Source organism: Oncorhynchus masou, chromosome 19, assembly GCF_036934945.1.
Source record: "Oncorhynchus masou masou isolate Uvic2021 chromosome 19, UVic_Omas_1.1, whole genome shotgun sequence".
NCBI classification, from domain to species: domain Eukaryota; kingdom Metazoa; phylum Chordata; class Actinopteri; order Salmoniformes; family Salmonidae; genus Oncorhynchus; species Oncorhynchus masou.
The window spans coordinates 17,545,858-17,562,904 of record NC_088230.1 but is presented as its reverse complement, the minus strand read 5'-3'; the positions used below and the strand labels follow the sequence as shown (position 1 = coordinate 17,562,904).

General features: G+C 42.2%; 2 protein-coding genes across 4 annotated transcripts in view; one reads left to right on the top strand and one right to left on the bottom strand.

Moving 5' to 3' along the window:
• Positions 1–10,304, bottom strand: part of cd2ap (CD2-associated protein) — a 78,223-nt gene extending 67,919 nt beyond the window's left edge. For all 3 annotated transcript variants that reach the window (XM_064925150.1, XM_064925152.1, XM_064925151.1), the window contains exon 1: positions 10,017–10,304. In XM_064925150.1, coding sequence (XP_064781222.1) covers positions 10,017–10,020 — 4 coding nt within the window. In that variant the 5' untranslated portion in view covers positions 10,021–10,304. The remainder of the gene's footprint in view (positions 1–10,016) is intronic.
• Positions 10,305–16,645: 6,341 nt separating this feature from the next.
• Positions 16,646–17,047, top strand: part of tnfrsf21 (tumor necrosis factor receptor superfamily, member 21) — a 38,491-nt gene continuing 38,089 nt past the window's right edge. The window contains exon 1 of the mRNA XM_064925149.1: positions 16,646–16,834. Within this exon, the coding sequence (XP_064781221.1) occupies positions 16,772–16,834 (63 nt within the window). The 5' untranslated portion in view covers positions 16,646–16,771. The remainder of the gene's footprint in view (positions 16,835–17,047) is intronic.

The window sequence follows — 17,047 nt, the reverse complement described above, 5'->3', positions numbered from 1 at the left end:
CAGATTTTATTTCTTTCATCACATTCCCAGTGGGTCAGAAGTTTACACACTCAATTAGTATTTGGTAAAATTGCCTTTAAATAGTTTAACTTGGGTAAAATGTTGCGGGTAGCCTACCACACGCTTCACACAATAAATTGGGTGAATTTTGGCCCATTCCTCCTGACAGAGCTGGTGTAACAGAGTCAGGTTTGTAGGCCTCCTTGCTCACACACATGCTTTTTCAGTTCTGCCCACAAATGTTCTATAGGATTGAGGCCAGGTCTTTGTGATGGCCACTCCAGTACCTTGACTTTGTTGTCCTTAAGCCATTTTGCCACAACTTTGGAAGTATGCTTGAGGTCATTGTCCATTTGGAAGACCCATTTGCAACCAAGCTTCAACTTCCTGGCTGACGTCTTGAGATGTTGCTTCAATATATCCACAATTTTCCTCCCTCATGATGCCATCTATTTTGTGAAGTGCACCAGTCCCTCCTGCAGCAAAGCACCCCCACAACATGATGCTGCCAACCCCGTGATTCACGGTTGGGATGGTGTTCTCCGGCTTGCAAGCCTCCCCCTTTTTCCTCCAAACATAACGATGGTCATTTTGGCCAAACAGTTCTATTTTTGTTTCATCAGACCAGAGGACATTTCTCCAACAGGTACGATCTTTGTCCCCATGTGCAGTTGCAAACCGTAGTCTGGCTTTTTTATGGCGGTTTTGGAGCAGTGGCCTCTGCCTTGCTGAGCGGCCTTTCAGGATATGTCAATATAGGACTTGTTTTACTGTGGATATAAAGACTTTTGTACCCGTTTCCTCCAGCATCTTCACAATGTCCTTTGCTGTTATTCTGGGATTGATTTGCACCAAAGTACATTAATCTCTAGGAGACAGAACATGTCTCCTTCCTGAGTTGTGTGACAGCTGCTTGGTCCCACGGTGTTTATACTTGCGTACAGATGAATGTGGTACCTTCAGGTGTTTGGAAATTTCTCCCAAGGATGGACCAGACTTGTCGAGGTCTACAGTTTTTTTTCTGAGGCTGATTTCTTTTGATTTTACCATGATGTCAAGCAAAGAGGCACTGAGTTTGAAGGTAGGCCTTGAAATACATCCACAGGTACACTTCCAATTGTCTCAAATGATGTCAATTAGCCTATCAGAAGCTTCTAAAGCCATAACATCATTTTCTGGAATTTTCCAAGCTGTTTAAAAGGCACAGTCAACTTAGTGTATGTAAACGCAATCACCCTGCACACTGCCCTAACCCATCTGGACAAGAGGAATACCTATGTGAGAATGCTGTTCATCGACTACAGCTCAGCATTTAACACCATAGTACCCTCCAAACTCAACATCAAGCTCGAGACCCTGGGTCTCGACACCGCCCTGTGCAACTGGGTACTGGACTTCCAGACAGGCCGCCCCCAGGTGGTGAGGGTAGGTAACAACATCTCCACCACGCTGATCCTCAACACTGGGGCCCCACAAGGGTGCGTTCTGAGCCCTCCCTGTACTCCCTGTTCACCCACGACTGCGTGGCTATGCACGCCTCCAACTCAATCATCAAGTTTGCGGATGATAGTACAGTGGTAGGCTTGATTACCAACAGCGACGAGACGGCCTACAGGGAGGAGGTGAGGGCCCTCGGAGTATGGTGTCAGGAAAATAACCTCAAACTCAACAAAACGAGATGATTGTGGACTTCAGGAAACAGCAGAGGGAGCACCCCCCTATCCACATCGACGTGACAGTAGTGGAGTTTTAAGTTCCTCGGCGTACACATCACGGACAAACTGAATTGGTCCACCCACACAGACAGCGTCGTGAAGAAGGAGCAGCAGCGCCTCTTCAACCTCAGGAGGCTGAAGAAATTTGACTTGTCACCAAAAGCACACAAACTTCTACAGATGCACAATCGAGAGCATCCTGTCGGGCTGTATCACCGCCTGGTACGGCAACTGCTCCGCCCACAACCGTAAGGCTCTCCAGAGGGTAGTGAGGTCTGCACAACACATCACCGGGGGCAAACTACCTGCCCTCCAGGACACCTAGACCACCCGATGTCACAGGAAGGCCATAAAGATCATCAAGGACAACAACCACCCGAGCCACTGCCTGTTCACTCCGCTATCATCCAGAAGGCGAGGTCAGTACAGGTGCATCAAAGCAGGGACCGAGAGACTGAAAAACAAGCTTCTTTCTATCTATATCTATTCCATCACTAACATTGAGTGGCTGCTGCCAACACACTGGCTCAACTCCAGCCACTTTAATAATGGGAATTGATGGAAATATATATCACTAGCCACTTTAAACAATGCTACTTCATATAATGTTTACATACATATGAGATGATTAATGTAGGGTATGTACTGTACTCGATACCATTTACTGCATCTTGCCTATGCCGTTCTGTACCATCACTCATTCATATATCTTTATGTACATATTCTTTATCCCTTTACACTTGTGTGTATAAGGTAGTAGTTTTGGAATTGTTAGGTTAGATTACTCGTTGGTTATTACTGCATTGTCGGAACTAGAAGCACAAGCATTTCGCTACACTCGCATTTACATGCTAACCATGTGTATGTGACAAATACATTTGATTTGACTTGAACTTCTGACCCCCTGGAATTGTAATACAGTATATTATAAGTTAAATAATCTGTCTGTAAACAATTGTTGGAAAAATTACTTGTGTCATGCACAAAGTAGATGTCCTAACCAACTTGCCAAAACTTTACTTTGTTAACAATACATTTGTGGAATAGTTGAAAAAAACAGTTTTAATGACTCCAACCTAAGCGTATGTAAACTTCTGACTTCAACTGTACATCCACGAAGCAGAAACCCTTTACATTTGTGCAAAAAACAGCCAAAATGTTCCTACGTTTGGTAGTGGTTGTCGAACGAGCAGTTGTAGTAGTTTGTCATTTGTAGCTAGTGAGGTAATACCCACAAGGACGACTCATTTGTGGCCCAAAAACGATAAGCAAAGCTTTGAAATTGGAATGGTTTGTCTGATTGAAGTGAGCATATTGGAATATGGGAACCGTGAGCACGTCTACTGTACAAGGTGCTCAAAACCAGGTGCTGTGCCAAGCGTGAATGTGAACCCTGCAACCTATATTTCCTACCGATCTACCAGTACAACACAAGTGTATATTCAATGTGGATTTACTTCACTATATTGCTATTGGATTAGCTAGCAGACTCTCCCTCCGAATGCCTCTCCTCAGCTCTTCTTTCATTTTGGTGGCTAAACTCTGCCATCAAATGGGTAAGTCTCCCCTCACTACTTTATATTAGCTGGATTTTTTGTTGTTGTGTTCCACTTCTGTCTTTGTAGAGCATTTTTTTGTGTGAAAGGTACTATGCAGCGTACAGACCCCCCTTGCGCACTCAACGTCGTCAAGTTTCCTTGTAGGCCGATTTGGCGGAGAAACTGAAGCCAGCTGTATAGCTTACTGGCAGTTTCTGTTTATGAGTCTTTTATTAAAGAACGTGAAACAACGTTTGATTCTTTTCATAATAATGCATAGCAATAATGCATAGCAATAGCCTACAATTAAAGGGCTATACTGGGCTCTCACCATCATTATTATTATCATTCCAATTTAATCAAGTCACAATTATCAGCTTTGGTACTGACATCAGTGAGCAGAATTTCTGAGTGCGGAGAGACATGGGTAGGCCTACTAACGAAAATTATGAAATTAGAGCTACTGAAATCCAATGTTTATATATCCTCCAACATTTTAACAGTCTAATAAATCCATTTAATATAAGACATCACAAAATCATCCCTGAAGACCATGGGCTGACAGAGATCCTATTTGCGGGTCTAAAAAATGTTTACGTTTTCTAAAATAATTTCCTGCAATTCTACATAATGTCTTCATTCATGTAAAATTACATTTGTATTTTTTTAATACCACAAATGACAAGATAAACCTAAAGACCCATGTCTTAAACACAATCAATAGCATAGGCCAATGAAAAGCTGCCAGGTCACCAATGACACAAGTCAGTATTCCGCCAACAAAGAGTGGATACACTGCGGATGATAGTACAGTGGTAGGCTTGATTACCAACAGTGACGAGACGGCCTACAGGGAGGAGGTGAGGGCCCTCGGAGTATGGTGTCAGGAAACTAACATCACACTCAACGTCAACAAAACGAGATGATTGTGGACTTCAGGAAACAGCAGAGGGAGCACCCCCCTATCCACATCGACGGGACAGTAGTGGAGTTTTAATTTCCTCGGCATACACATCACGGACAAACTGAATTGGTCCACCCACACAGACAGCGTCGTGAAGATTTCCAGTGGCACTCACTTATCCAAGGTCCCAGTGACATCCCTGACAAGTAATGGAACCCGAATTTAAAACTCGGTGCTTCAAAAAAATATTCTGCCCGCAAAAAGGCTACACCTACAGACGGGAACGACAGACCACAAATAAGTCCTTCTGGAAGTGCACCGAATATGACGCTTTCAAACGCAGAGGTTATCGAAACTCCGTCAATGAGTTTTGCTGGATACCCGGTTCTTTCAGCGTCCGGAACATCAACTGGAGGAGCACCGAACATACTTTCAGGCAACATGGGTAGGTGAGAAGGTCGAACGCATTGGAAGAAAGCCAATGTTGCCAAAAGGTATGTCTTGTTTACCATAACAATGGCTTTATTACTCTTAATGACAGCATGCCCAAGGCCAATAACACGGTTGATAATCTGCTTCTCTATTTTATATTTTCAGAATTATAGAACTGCTATGATGCTGGCTGCAAGACTTGGCGAAGACCAACAACGGCTAGGAGGACTGGCATAACATTTACTTGGCGCTATCTCACCCCACCATTTGAAAGTTCAGAGGCATTGCAACAACAGCATCAGAAGCAACAGAATTTAAAAAATAATAATAAATCAAATCAAATTTATTTGTCACATACACATGGTTAGCAGATGTTAATGCGAGTGTAGCGAAATGCTTGTGCTTCTAGTTCCGACAAAGCAGTAATAACCAACGAGTAATCAAACCGAACAATTCCAAAACTACTACCTTATACACACACAAGTGTAAAGGGATAAAGAATATGTACATAGAGATATATGAATGAGTGATGGTACAGAACAGCATGGGCAAGATGCAGTAGATGATAGAGTACAGTATATACATATGAGATGAGTAATGTAGGGTATGTAAAATTATATTAAGTAGTGTTGTTTAAAGTGGCTAGTGATATATCTTTACAGCAATTTCCATCAATTCACATTATTAAAGTGGCTGGAGTTGAGTCAGTGTGTTGGCAGCAGCCACTCAATGTTAGTGATGGCTGTTTAACAGTCTGATGGCCTTGAGATAGAAGCTGTTTTTCCAGTCTCTCGGTCCCTGCTTTGATGCACCTGTACTGACCTCGCCTTCTGGGTGATAGCGGGGTGAACAGGCAGTGGCTCGGGTGGTTGTTGTCCTTGATGATCTTTATGGCCTTCCTGTGACATTGGGTGGTCTAGGTGTCCTGGAGGGCAGGTAGTTTGACCCCGGTGATGCGTTGTGCAGACCTCACTACCCTCTGGAGAGCCTTACGGTTGTGGGCGGAGCAGTTGCCGTACCAGGCGGTGATACAGCCCGACAGGATGCTCTCGATTGTGCATTTGTAGAAGTTTGTGAGTGCTTTTGGTGACAAGTCAAATTTCTTCACGATGCTGCGCCTTCTTCACGATGCTGTCTGTGTGGGTGGACCAATTCAGTTTGCCCGTAATGTGTACGCCGAGGAACTTAAAACTTACTACCCTCTCCACTACTGTCCCATTGATGTGGATAGGGGGGTGCTCCCTCTGCTGTTTCCTGAAGTCCACAATCATCTCCTATGTTTTGTTGACGTTGAGTGAGGATATTTTCCTGACACCACACTCAGAGGGCCCTCACCTCCTCCCTGTTGGCCATCTCGTTGAACAGCATTCTCACATAGGTATTCCTCTTGTACAGATGGGTTAGGGCAGTGTGCAGTGTGGTTGAGACTGCATCATCTGTGGACCTATTTGGGCGGTAGGCAAATTGGAGTGGGTTTAGGGTGTCAGGTAGAGTGGAGGTGATATGGTCCTTGACTAGTCTCTCAAAGCACTTCATGATGACGGAAGTGAGTGCTATGGGGCGGTAGTCGTTTAACTCAGTTACCTTAGCTTTCTTGGGAACAGGGACAATGGTGGGCCTCTTAAAGCATGTGGGAACAGCAGACTGGGATAAGGATTGATTGATAACAGTATGTCCGTAAACACACCAGCCAGCTGGTCTGCGCATGCTCTGAGGACGCGGCTGGGGATTCCGTCTGGGCCTGCAGCCTTGCGAAGGTTAACACTTTAAATGTTTACTCACGTCAGCTGCAGTGAAGGAGAGTCCACAGGTTTTGGTTGTGGACCGTGTCAGTGGCACTGTATTGTCCTCAAAGCGGGCAAAAAAGTTAGTCTCCCTGGGAGCAAGACATTCTGCTCCGTGACGGGGCTGGTTTTCTTTTTGAAATCCGTGATTGACTGTAGACCCTGCCACATACCTTGTGTCAGAGCCATTAAATTGTGACTCTACTGTCTCTATACTGACGCTTAGCTTGTTTGATTGCCTTGCGGAGTGAATAGCTACACTGTTTGTATTCGGTCATGTTTCCGGTCACCTTTCCCTGGTTAAAAGCAGTGGTTTGCGCTTTCAGTTTCACGCAAATGCTGCCATCAATCCACAGTTTCTGGTTTGGGAATGTTTTAATCGTTGCTATGGGAACAACATTGTCAATGCACTTTCTAATGAACTCACTCACCGAATCAGCGTATTCGTCAATGTTGTTGTTGGACGCAATGCGGAACATATCCCAATCCACGTGATCGAAGCAGTCTTGAAGCGTGGAATCAGATTGGTCCGACCAGCGTTGGTCGGACCAGCGTTGAACAGACCTGAGCGCGGGAAAGCTTCTTGTTTTAGTTTCTGTCTGTAGGCAGGGAGCAACAAAATGGAGTCGTGGTCAGCTTTTCCGAAAGGAGGGCGGGGGAGGGCCTTATATGTGTCTCGGAAGTTAGAATAGCAATGATCCAAGGTTTTACCAGCCCTGGTTGCGCAATCGATATGCTGATACAATTTAGGGAGTCTTGTTTTCAGATTAGCCTTGTTAAAATCCCCAGCTAAAATGAATGCAGCCTCAGGATATGTGGTTTCCAGTTTGAAAAGAGTCAAATATAGTTGGTTCAGGGCCATTGATGTGTCTGCTTGGGGGGCAATATATACGGCTGTGATTATAATCGAAGAGAATTCCCTTGGTAGATAATGCGGTCGACATTTGATTGTGAGGAATTCTAAGTCAGGTGAACAGAAGGAATTGAGTTCCTGTATGTTGTTGTGATCACACCAGGTCTCGTTAATCATACGGCATACGCCCCCGCCCCTCTTCTTACCAGAAAGATGTTTGTTTCTGTCGGCACGATGCGTGAAGAAACTAGCTGGCTGCACCGATTCCGTTCGCGTCTCTCGAGTGAGCCATGTTTCCGTGAAGCAAATAATGTTACAGTCTCTGATGTCTCTCTGGAATGCTACCTTTGCTCGGATTTCATCAACCTTGTTGTCAAGAGACTGGACATTGGCGAGTACTATGCTAGGGAGTGGTGCGCGATGTGCCCGTCTCCGGAGCCTGATCAGAAGACCGCTTCGTTTGCCTCTTTTACAACGTCGTTGTTTTGGGTCGCAGACTAGGATCCATTCCGTTGTCCTGGGTGGAAGGCAGAACACAGGATCCGCTTCGGGAAATTCATATTCCTGGTCTTACTGATTGTGAGTTGACGTTGCTCTTATGTTCAGAGTTCTTCCCGACTGTATGTAATGAAACCTAAGATTACCTGGTACCAATGTAAGAAATAACACGTGTGTAAAAAAATAAAAACACTACATAGTTTCCTAGGAACATGAAGCGAGGCGGCCATCTCTGTCGGCGCCGGAACAAGGATCTGAAGTCACTGGTTCAGAGGTACACCACAACTAAACATCTGGAGTCTTACCTGAAGAGCGTTGCCTACACTTTCAAGTTGCAGTTGGGAATTCTCCAAAATGTATCTGAGAAATCTTTGCACCTAGCCTACTTGGACAATTCTTCAATTTCAATCCTTTCAATAACTCCAAAATCCTTATAAGAACATCCAGAACATTCAGCATATTCTTGGACGATTTGTTCTGAATTTGTTTTTATGGCGCTGCATTGTCATGTAGTCTACTCTTACTTATTTTTTTTTGTTATTTTAAATAAATGTTTTAAGCATACTTATTTTTTCCCCATAATTTGGGGTATTGTTCTAAGCTTTTTCGGTTGATAAAGGTTTTAGAGTGAATGGTTGGTGTTAATGGGTGATGTACACACTTGATAATAGCCGAAAATACATTCTTTCTCTCTAAAACACACTGTAGAAACAAGATAGTCTGTTTTTAGCCTTCAGCCATATGAACAAATTTATCGGACACGTTATTTGAAAATGTGTTAGATGGCGTTATGCATTTCCAAAATTTTGGTTTACTTTAATGTAGCTGTAAGCTTGGTGTTGATAGCAATTAGTTAACTCACTCAGTGCTAATGTAACGTTAACAGGATAATAGGGCTAACGTTAGCAGGCTAGTAACCATGCAAGCTGATTTGTAAATATAAATTCATAAAGTATTTGCTTGTAAGTTGGCAGAACATTGTACTGAAACCAATAGTCATGAGTACCTACGATTTGGTTTAATTTAAAGTTATACATTTTACGTTATTTCTGTTAGAGTTGACATTGTGGGGAATATGCTGGCTTGCAAGGTCTTCCATATTGCGTCACACCCTGCAAATGTTATTTCAGGCATGAGGTCAGCATTCTTTGGTATTCTGATCAGTTTTATGTAATAACTCGAAAAAAATAATTGAGGTGTAACTTTACATTGGGACTTTGATACGGATTGTGATGAAAATCCATATGTTATGTTTATGCTAACTACCCTTTAAGACAAACCACACTGCAGATGTGCAAAGTATGAGATGGAAAGATTGAGAGCATGCCACAGAGAGAGAATGTGAGGGGCTCACAACTGTCTCTGACATGTTTAAACATATCAGCTACTGCAAAGCAAGTTAGTTACTGAACTCTATAAGAAAAGACAACACAGTAATAAACAGAAGACACCATCTTGTCATGTGAACAGTATGTTTTAAAATAAGTCTTAACCTGAACCAGTTCCACAACATAGCGAAGTGTTGAACAACTTCACTCTGAATGTTACACATCCAACATTACGCTTTCAGCTAACTGGCTTCATGAAATGCAGATTCACATTTTCAATGTGTCAAGATCATCTCCTCCATACTTTGGGTGTGGAACAGACTGTCGAAAGTCAAGGAAAACCTAGTTGCCACAATATTAGCAAGAAAGCGATCCAAGGGCAAACCTAGCTCGGAATGCTGTACAAAAATAACAAGCAGGAGGGCAATGTTGCTTCTTAGCCAACGTTACTTAATAAGTCTCAACGCACAACCCTTGTAGCTAAGTAAACAAACAAGTACAAAGGCGAGGGTGGAGAAGATGGCATCCCATTTGCTTTTCCACTGGAACTATTAAAACAGTGAAATTATTAGTTGGTGCTAGCTAACCACTGTACATGCATACAGCAGCCATTACTCCTGGCGCAAAAACATGGCCATTGAATTGCCTGTTTAGCGCCAGCTATGCAGTTAGATAATTGAGTTAACTTGCTGGCAAGATGCAGCTAATGACAGCATGGAAGCTATGGATTTAGCTAGCTAGCTGACATTATCACGTCTTGATGGTAGCTAACTTATTGTAACTAGCTAGCTAACTTAACGTTTGTGGATTGATCCATCTCACAAGGAGCATAACTTTACTCCAAATCCAGTCACGATTGATGATGTCAATATATCCCTCTTATTGGTTAAAGCAAGGCAATTTGAAGCGGGGGACATCGGATAAGCATAACGATAAACAAAAACCACACAACGAAAATACTCACCCATACTGTCCTTCAATGTGGCCAGGACCGTCTCGCTATATGAGATGTTTGGAATCTGCTATCCGGTTGCTTAAGTTATATAGCAGCTTGAATGCTAGCTACTGTATGTGTATTTAATTCAATACCGATAATCAGGTTTAGCACACCGTTACTTAAGCCATTCGTCTTTGCTTGAATAGCCAACCAAACCTATCTTTGTAGCTAATGATATCAAGATTACTGTACAGGAAGTTATCCCGAAAGTCTCCACCTTTCTTAGACTTGCCCGAAACTACGCCTGCCACACACATACAAAACAGAAGGAAACTCCGCGATATTTAGAAAGGAGAGTCCCGCGAGAGGAAGTTGGACTGCCATTCGTTCATTAGCCGAGAGCATGAACAGTGTAATGGTTTGGGGATCAAAGAAGTCCATCTCTTGAATCAGTGTTGAGCGTCAACGGTGGCCATTAGTTTCCTGGTGAACATTCGTTTTGACATTTGCATCATCAGACGACAATCGGTCCATGGGGGCGATATGGGACCATGGAGCCTATCTTGATCATATTGTAGGTAATTCGGGGGTAGCCCTGACCGGTCCAGAGTCCAGCGAATATAATGGTCATTCCACGCTTTCATTGTATTAAATAGGTAACTAAGATATTTTATTGTATAATATTTGTTTCTTATAAATAAATATTTGAACTTGTGAATGGCACTGTGTGATAAACCTACATATCCACGTAGTGTCCCATACCACGTTTTGAGTGAGAGAGGTGTGTGTTGTGGGGGGTACACACCTTGGTGCTCTGGCCAAAAAAGCCAATATGTCCCATTTCATAATTCCCCTGTTTAATTGACCAAATAATGGCATGTGAGGCTTATGATGAGGGTTATTTTAGTGGCCAATTCGCAGTCTGACTCTCTCTGTGTGTATGTACATCCTACATGCCATGAATCATTGTTAGTGTGTGTTTGTTCTACATCAAACTCAGTAGGGTTCTCCCCAGCTGTTCTGACAATTTAATTTTCACATTAAATGCACAATATCTTTGCATCATATACTGTGCAGAGAAGCAGATGTATCAGCCTACTATCAATGTACTGAGACATGCAGAGTTTACGCTTTTCAAACATCTATTTTGTTGATATAATTTGAACTACTAAAGCTCACAGTTTTCATCTATAAGTGTAACGGATGTGCGCGCTAAATAGCGTTTCAATTGCTGACGTCACTTGCTCTGAGAACTTGAAGTAGTGGTGCCCCTTGCTCTGCAAGGGCCGCTGCTTTTGTGGAGCGATGGGTAACGATGCTTCGTGGGTTACTGTTGTTGATGTGTGCAGAGGGTCCCTGGTTCGCGCCCGGGTATGGGCGAGGGGACGGTCTAAGGTTATACTGTTGCATAGGCTGCATTATGATTAGGACTTGGGTTTTTTCCTGACCACATTACTTGACAAGGAAAAAGTTGGGGACCTATACTATAGCAAATTGTTATAATAACTATATAAATTGTATACCTCTGCTGATAGGCTATGACTAGGGCCCAGGTTTCTCCTTGTCAGTTCATATGCTCAGGAAAAATTGCTGGTCCTAAATTCCGATGAAGAGTTGGTCCAGTGAGTCCCATCTGTCTCCCCTGTCCCCTCTTAGCAGAGAAATCCATGTTTGGCCTATCTGTACTACATGCAGTGTCACTTTAAAAGGAAGTACAGAGTGCAAATTCGCTTGAGTGGGTCCATTTGAGAAGAGTATCAACATCCTATAGAAAGCAGCGTAAACACAAATTCTATTCAAATGAATCTAACCACAGAAATGCTAAACATGGAGGGACACCAGGGCCGGCTCAGACTGGGGAATAGAGATCTAGTTTATAGTAGAGTAGAGAATGAAGAATGAAGAATGTTTTATGGTTCATTCAGTCAAATAAATACACACACTAAACTTTTACAGTAATACTGCAATGGCAAGCAAAGTACCAACTATTTTCAGTTAATGTATATTGAAACTGTATACTGGGAATATATGTTATATTATTAATGCAACCACTGTCAGAAAACAATGGACTTTAATTTGCTGGTTGCTGGCTTTTATACTATAGCCCATGTCTCTGATCAGTGAACATTGACACTTAGTGAGATGTGCTGCCACCTTGTGTTGAAAATCCTAACATTGACACAGAGTATAATCTGAAATCCTTTTTGAAAACTATGGTACGTATACTGAACAAAAATACAGTGTAAACGCAACATGTAATGTGTTGGTCCAATGTTTCATGAGCTGAAATAAAAGATTACATAAAGGTTCCATATGAATAAAAAGCTTATTTCTCTCAAATGTTGTACACAAATTTGTTTAAATCCCTGTTAGTGAGCATCCTTTGCCAAGATAATCCATCCACCTGACAGGTGTGGCATATCAAGAATCTGATTAAACAGCATGAACATTACACAGGTGTACCTTGTGCTGGGGACAATAAAAGGCCACCATAAAATGTGCAATTTCGTGACACAACACAATGCCACAGATGTCTCAAGTTTTGAGGGAGCGTGCAATTGGCATGCTGACTGCAGGATTGTCCACCAGAGTTGTTGCCAGAGAATGTAATGTTAATTTCTCTACCATAAGCCGCCTCCGTTGTTTTACATCATTTTGCAGTATGTCCAACCGGCCTCACAACCGGAGACCACGTGTAACCACGCCAGCCCAGGACCTCCACATCTGGAGAAGTGTGCTCTTCACAGATGAATCCTGGTTTCAACTGTACCGGGAAGTTGGCAGACAGTGTGCATGGCGTTGTGTCAGCGAGTGGTTTTGTGATGTCAATGTTGTGAACAGAGTGCCCCATGGTGGTAGTGGGGCTATGGTATGGGCAGGCAGGCATAAGCTACGGACAACGATCAAAATTGCATTTTATCGATGGCAATTTGAATGCAGATACCATGATGAGATCCTGAGGCCCATTGACTTGCCATTCATCTGCCGTCATGACCTCATGTTTCAGCATGATAATGCAGGGCCCCATGTCACAAGGATCTGTGCACAATTCCCAGAAGCTGAAAATGTCCCGGTTCTTCCATGGCCTGCATACTCATGTCACCCATTGAACATGCTTGGGATGCTCTAGATCGACGTGTATGACAGCGTGTTCCAATTCCCGTCAATATCCAGCAACTTCGCACAGTCATTGAAGAGAAGTGGGACAACATTCCACAGGCCACAATCAACAGCCTGATCAACTCTATGCAAAGGAGATGTGTTACGCTGCATGAGGAAAATGGTGGTCACACCAGATACTGACGGGTTTTCTGATCCACACCCCTACCTTATTTTTGTAAGGTATCTGTGACAGATGCATATCTGTATTCCTAATCATGTGAAATCCATAGATTTTAGTTTTTACGCAGAGGCTAGTGGAATTTATGCATTTATTTCAAATGTCTGATTTCTTTATATGAACTGTAACCTAGTAAAATCTTTGAAATTGTTACATGTTTTGTTTATATTTTTGTCCAGTGTATTTAAGCTAATTGTAAAATAGTCAACCCTACTGTCTTGTCAGGGGGGTGCAAAGCATCAGGAGTCAAGCAGGAATCAGGTGCAAAACTGAGAAGGTGAATAAAACTAGATTAAAAAAATGTATAGACTATTGGATGTTGCCAAACCTTGACATAGAGGTATACTTACAAAATAACAAACAATAATCTAAATAGCCAAATCAGAACTGTGAAACTACAGCCAGTTAGAAAGTCAGATATTGCAGTTTCCTAGGTCCGATTAGCACGTGAATGCGGCGTCTTTTGTGGAGTTTGGTGCCAAGTGAGGCAAATGTCACACTAATTTTAGACGTAGCTTAGGCTACTCTCCCTTGCCTTTACTAGGCCTATTTATCACAAATTTATAAAGGCCTATACTCAATTTATTTTAGAAACATATCACACAAGATCATACAATAGCCAACAATAGACTACTTAAATAAACATAGAATTACACAGAGCTTGATTATAGATGATAGAGCAATTACAGTAAAAAATAAAAATTGAACTTCAGAAGACAGTCAAGACACATCCACTCGTCAGGTTGTAACAGACCAAGATGACCAGCAGAGGTCCAACTTAACGTTCCTATTGCAGCAGTTGGCTTGTGGAACAGTCTGAGAAAGAGAGACACAAACAGCGGAGTAGACCTCTGCTGAATAGAACTGCCTCTAAGATTAGTAGGCAATTTATATTCGATATCGATAAGGCATTTCAAAATGCCTAATTGTTTTGTAGCTAGTGGACAAATGGTCAAATACTTTCATATATTATGTTATCAATATCAAGAAGGTTGATGAAGATCAGCCTATCATTTCAATTCCTAAAATTGGCATGCATTCTCTCCCAAAACATCTCAAGGCCGCACGTTCATTTAATTCTAAAACAATATATTTAAAAGTCTCGGACTGCAATATATTATTAATATAAAGTACCCACTGGGCACAGACGTCAATTCAAAGTCGATTCCACATTATGTGGAAACAACGTTGATTCAACCACATCCCATGCCCTTCTGGTGTAGCCTAAATCCCCAGTGAATGTCAAACATATTTTTATCCCACATGTACCAGATGAGTGAATTAAGCGGACTCTGTTAAAACCTGCCAACTAGCATTTTTCACTAGATATTTGCCCTACTTCCTGGTCACATTTCAACAGATACTGAGCACCCAGCAGTCCCCATAACATTATGTTATACTTGATTAAAACATTTGATTTGAGCGCAGAACTTGGAGACACTTCTCACCTTCCTATATCTGGTTATATTTAAAGCAATCTAGTGACATTTAATCTGAGGGCAACAGAGATGCCCCTAAGGCGAAGGGAAGGAAATCCATGTTGAATGTCACGTCACAGCTTGATTGCACAGGAATGTTGGCCAGGCAGGCGAATCCCCAGACAGTCTCTGGCACTATATCTGCCTTTTCTATCCATCTGCTGAGTCACTATCCCACTTACATAGTGGCATGTGAGGGCTTTTTCCCATTTCATCCCTCTGCCTCCCCCTCCACGTGCACGTCAGATATAGTGTTGTGCTCCTCGATCCGCTGGCTCTATTTGGAGTCACTGTCTGAAGGCAAAGCACAATATCTTGCATCACTGATACTGGACCATTGCTTTTCCACTGACACACATGAATTGAACGGCTCATTCAGCTGTGTAGTAGTCTCATGGTAATAATGGTTTGGGGATTAAACGGAGAATTCCCATTCTTAAAATGTGCAGAGTCCACATGACTGTGCCAATATGAATCCAATCCCACTGTTTGTGTGACATGCAAAAATATGTGCAAATCCCCTATCACAAAACAGAAAGTATGGGTTAAGGCTACCATTCGGTAGTGGATCTTTTAGCTTTGTAAAAATCACAGAACAGCATGCTAAAATAGGGTAACATCCCATCCCTGTGCTCGACAATGGACTAATTGTCCATTAATTGACATTGTGAGCGAGGAGTAAAACCTAGGGAAATTGTATGTGATTTGCCCTAGTTTAAATAGGGCATGGGGTGGCAGAGTTAAAGGTCTAATGCAGCTCTTTTTATCTCAATTTCAAATAATGTATGGGTAACAATTAAGCACCTTACTGTGTTTTCAATTAAAATGGTTAAAAAAAAATCACAAAAATAACATATTAGCAAAGAGCAATTTCTCAAGCAACAGAGTGGTCTGTGTAGGGAAGGGAAAACTGAAAACTAGCTGTTTTTGGCAGAGAGGTTTGGAACTCTTTCTTATTGGTCTATTAACTAATTTTCCGCCTGGTCATGTCATCAGGCAGGCCAAAACTCCATCCCATCAAAACAGGCTGAAATTTCAGGCGGTCTTTTCAAACAGCTTACACTAAAAGGGCATTATCATAATTTTCACAAATTCACAGCATTATTCCAACCTCACAGTGTGGAAATATATATAAAACACAGAAAATATCACGTTTTTGACTGCACTGGGCCTTTAAAGCCCACTGGACATATTTAAAGGTATACCTCGGGATTTTGGCAATTTACCCTTTATTTACTTCCCCCGAGTCAGATGAACTTGTGGATACCATTTTTATGTCTCTTCCTGCAGTTTGAAGTTGCTAACTAGTGTTAGCTCAATTGCTAACTATCGTTAGCACAATGACTTGCTAACTCTATGCTTTAACAGCTGTTACCATTGACATCCAGTCATTGTGCTAACGTTAGATCAGTCAAGATTTGTCTATTGTATTATCTATAATCTACATAGCTTCATCAACATGAAATGTAACCTCAGTTTGAGCCTCAGAGTTATTTTTCATGCTGGTGTATTTGAAAGTAAAGGACACCAGACATACAAAGCCGACATACTGTATTTCCATTTGTCTCCCAATGTAAATGCAATTTCTTCCTGGAAACCGAGTCAACTGCGTTTGGTTTGGGCGAGCGGAGCGCCAGTACCGAGTTTCGTTGGTGACGTCTGTCGCCAGTACCCGCCCTATTCAGTCATCGCCCTGGCTTTGCTGCATAGACCGCACAGGAACCTGGACCAAAGGAGGCAGAATTTCAGTTTCTTATCCATTATCGCTATGGGAATTATACAATTCTTTCAAAACCAATCTCTCATCTCCTACTATCTGAAGCTAGTCCACCCTCGCCACACAGACTATAAAAAACTGCCGGTTGAAGGAACACCAGCAGTAGATTGTTGGTATTGCTTCATAGCCAGTAGTGTTTCTAGAATATGTGTCCTGCTCATGCAGGAATGATGTACCACCCTGTGCGATGAGAAGTAGCCAAACATTTGCTCAGAACTGGAAAATGTCAGTGCTCTGTATGTCTGTGGCGGTAAGTACAAGGCACCTTTGTCTATTATTTTATTCTTATTATAGGAGTAACGTTACTCCCCGGCAGGTTCTCGATTTAAAGAGACATCGCCTATTTTTGCGTTTGTCCCGATTTAAACTTGCCGGTATGTGCAATTAGTCAAGTTAATATATTGTTAACTTTGATTATTCTATAATTCATGTATTGTACAGGTAATCTTATATAATAGGCTAC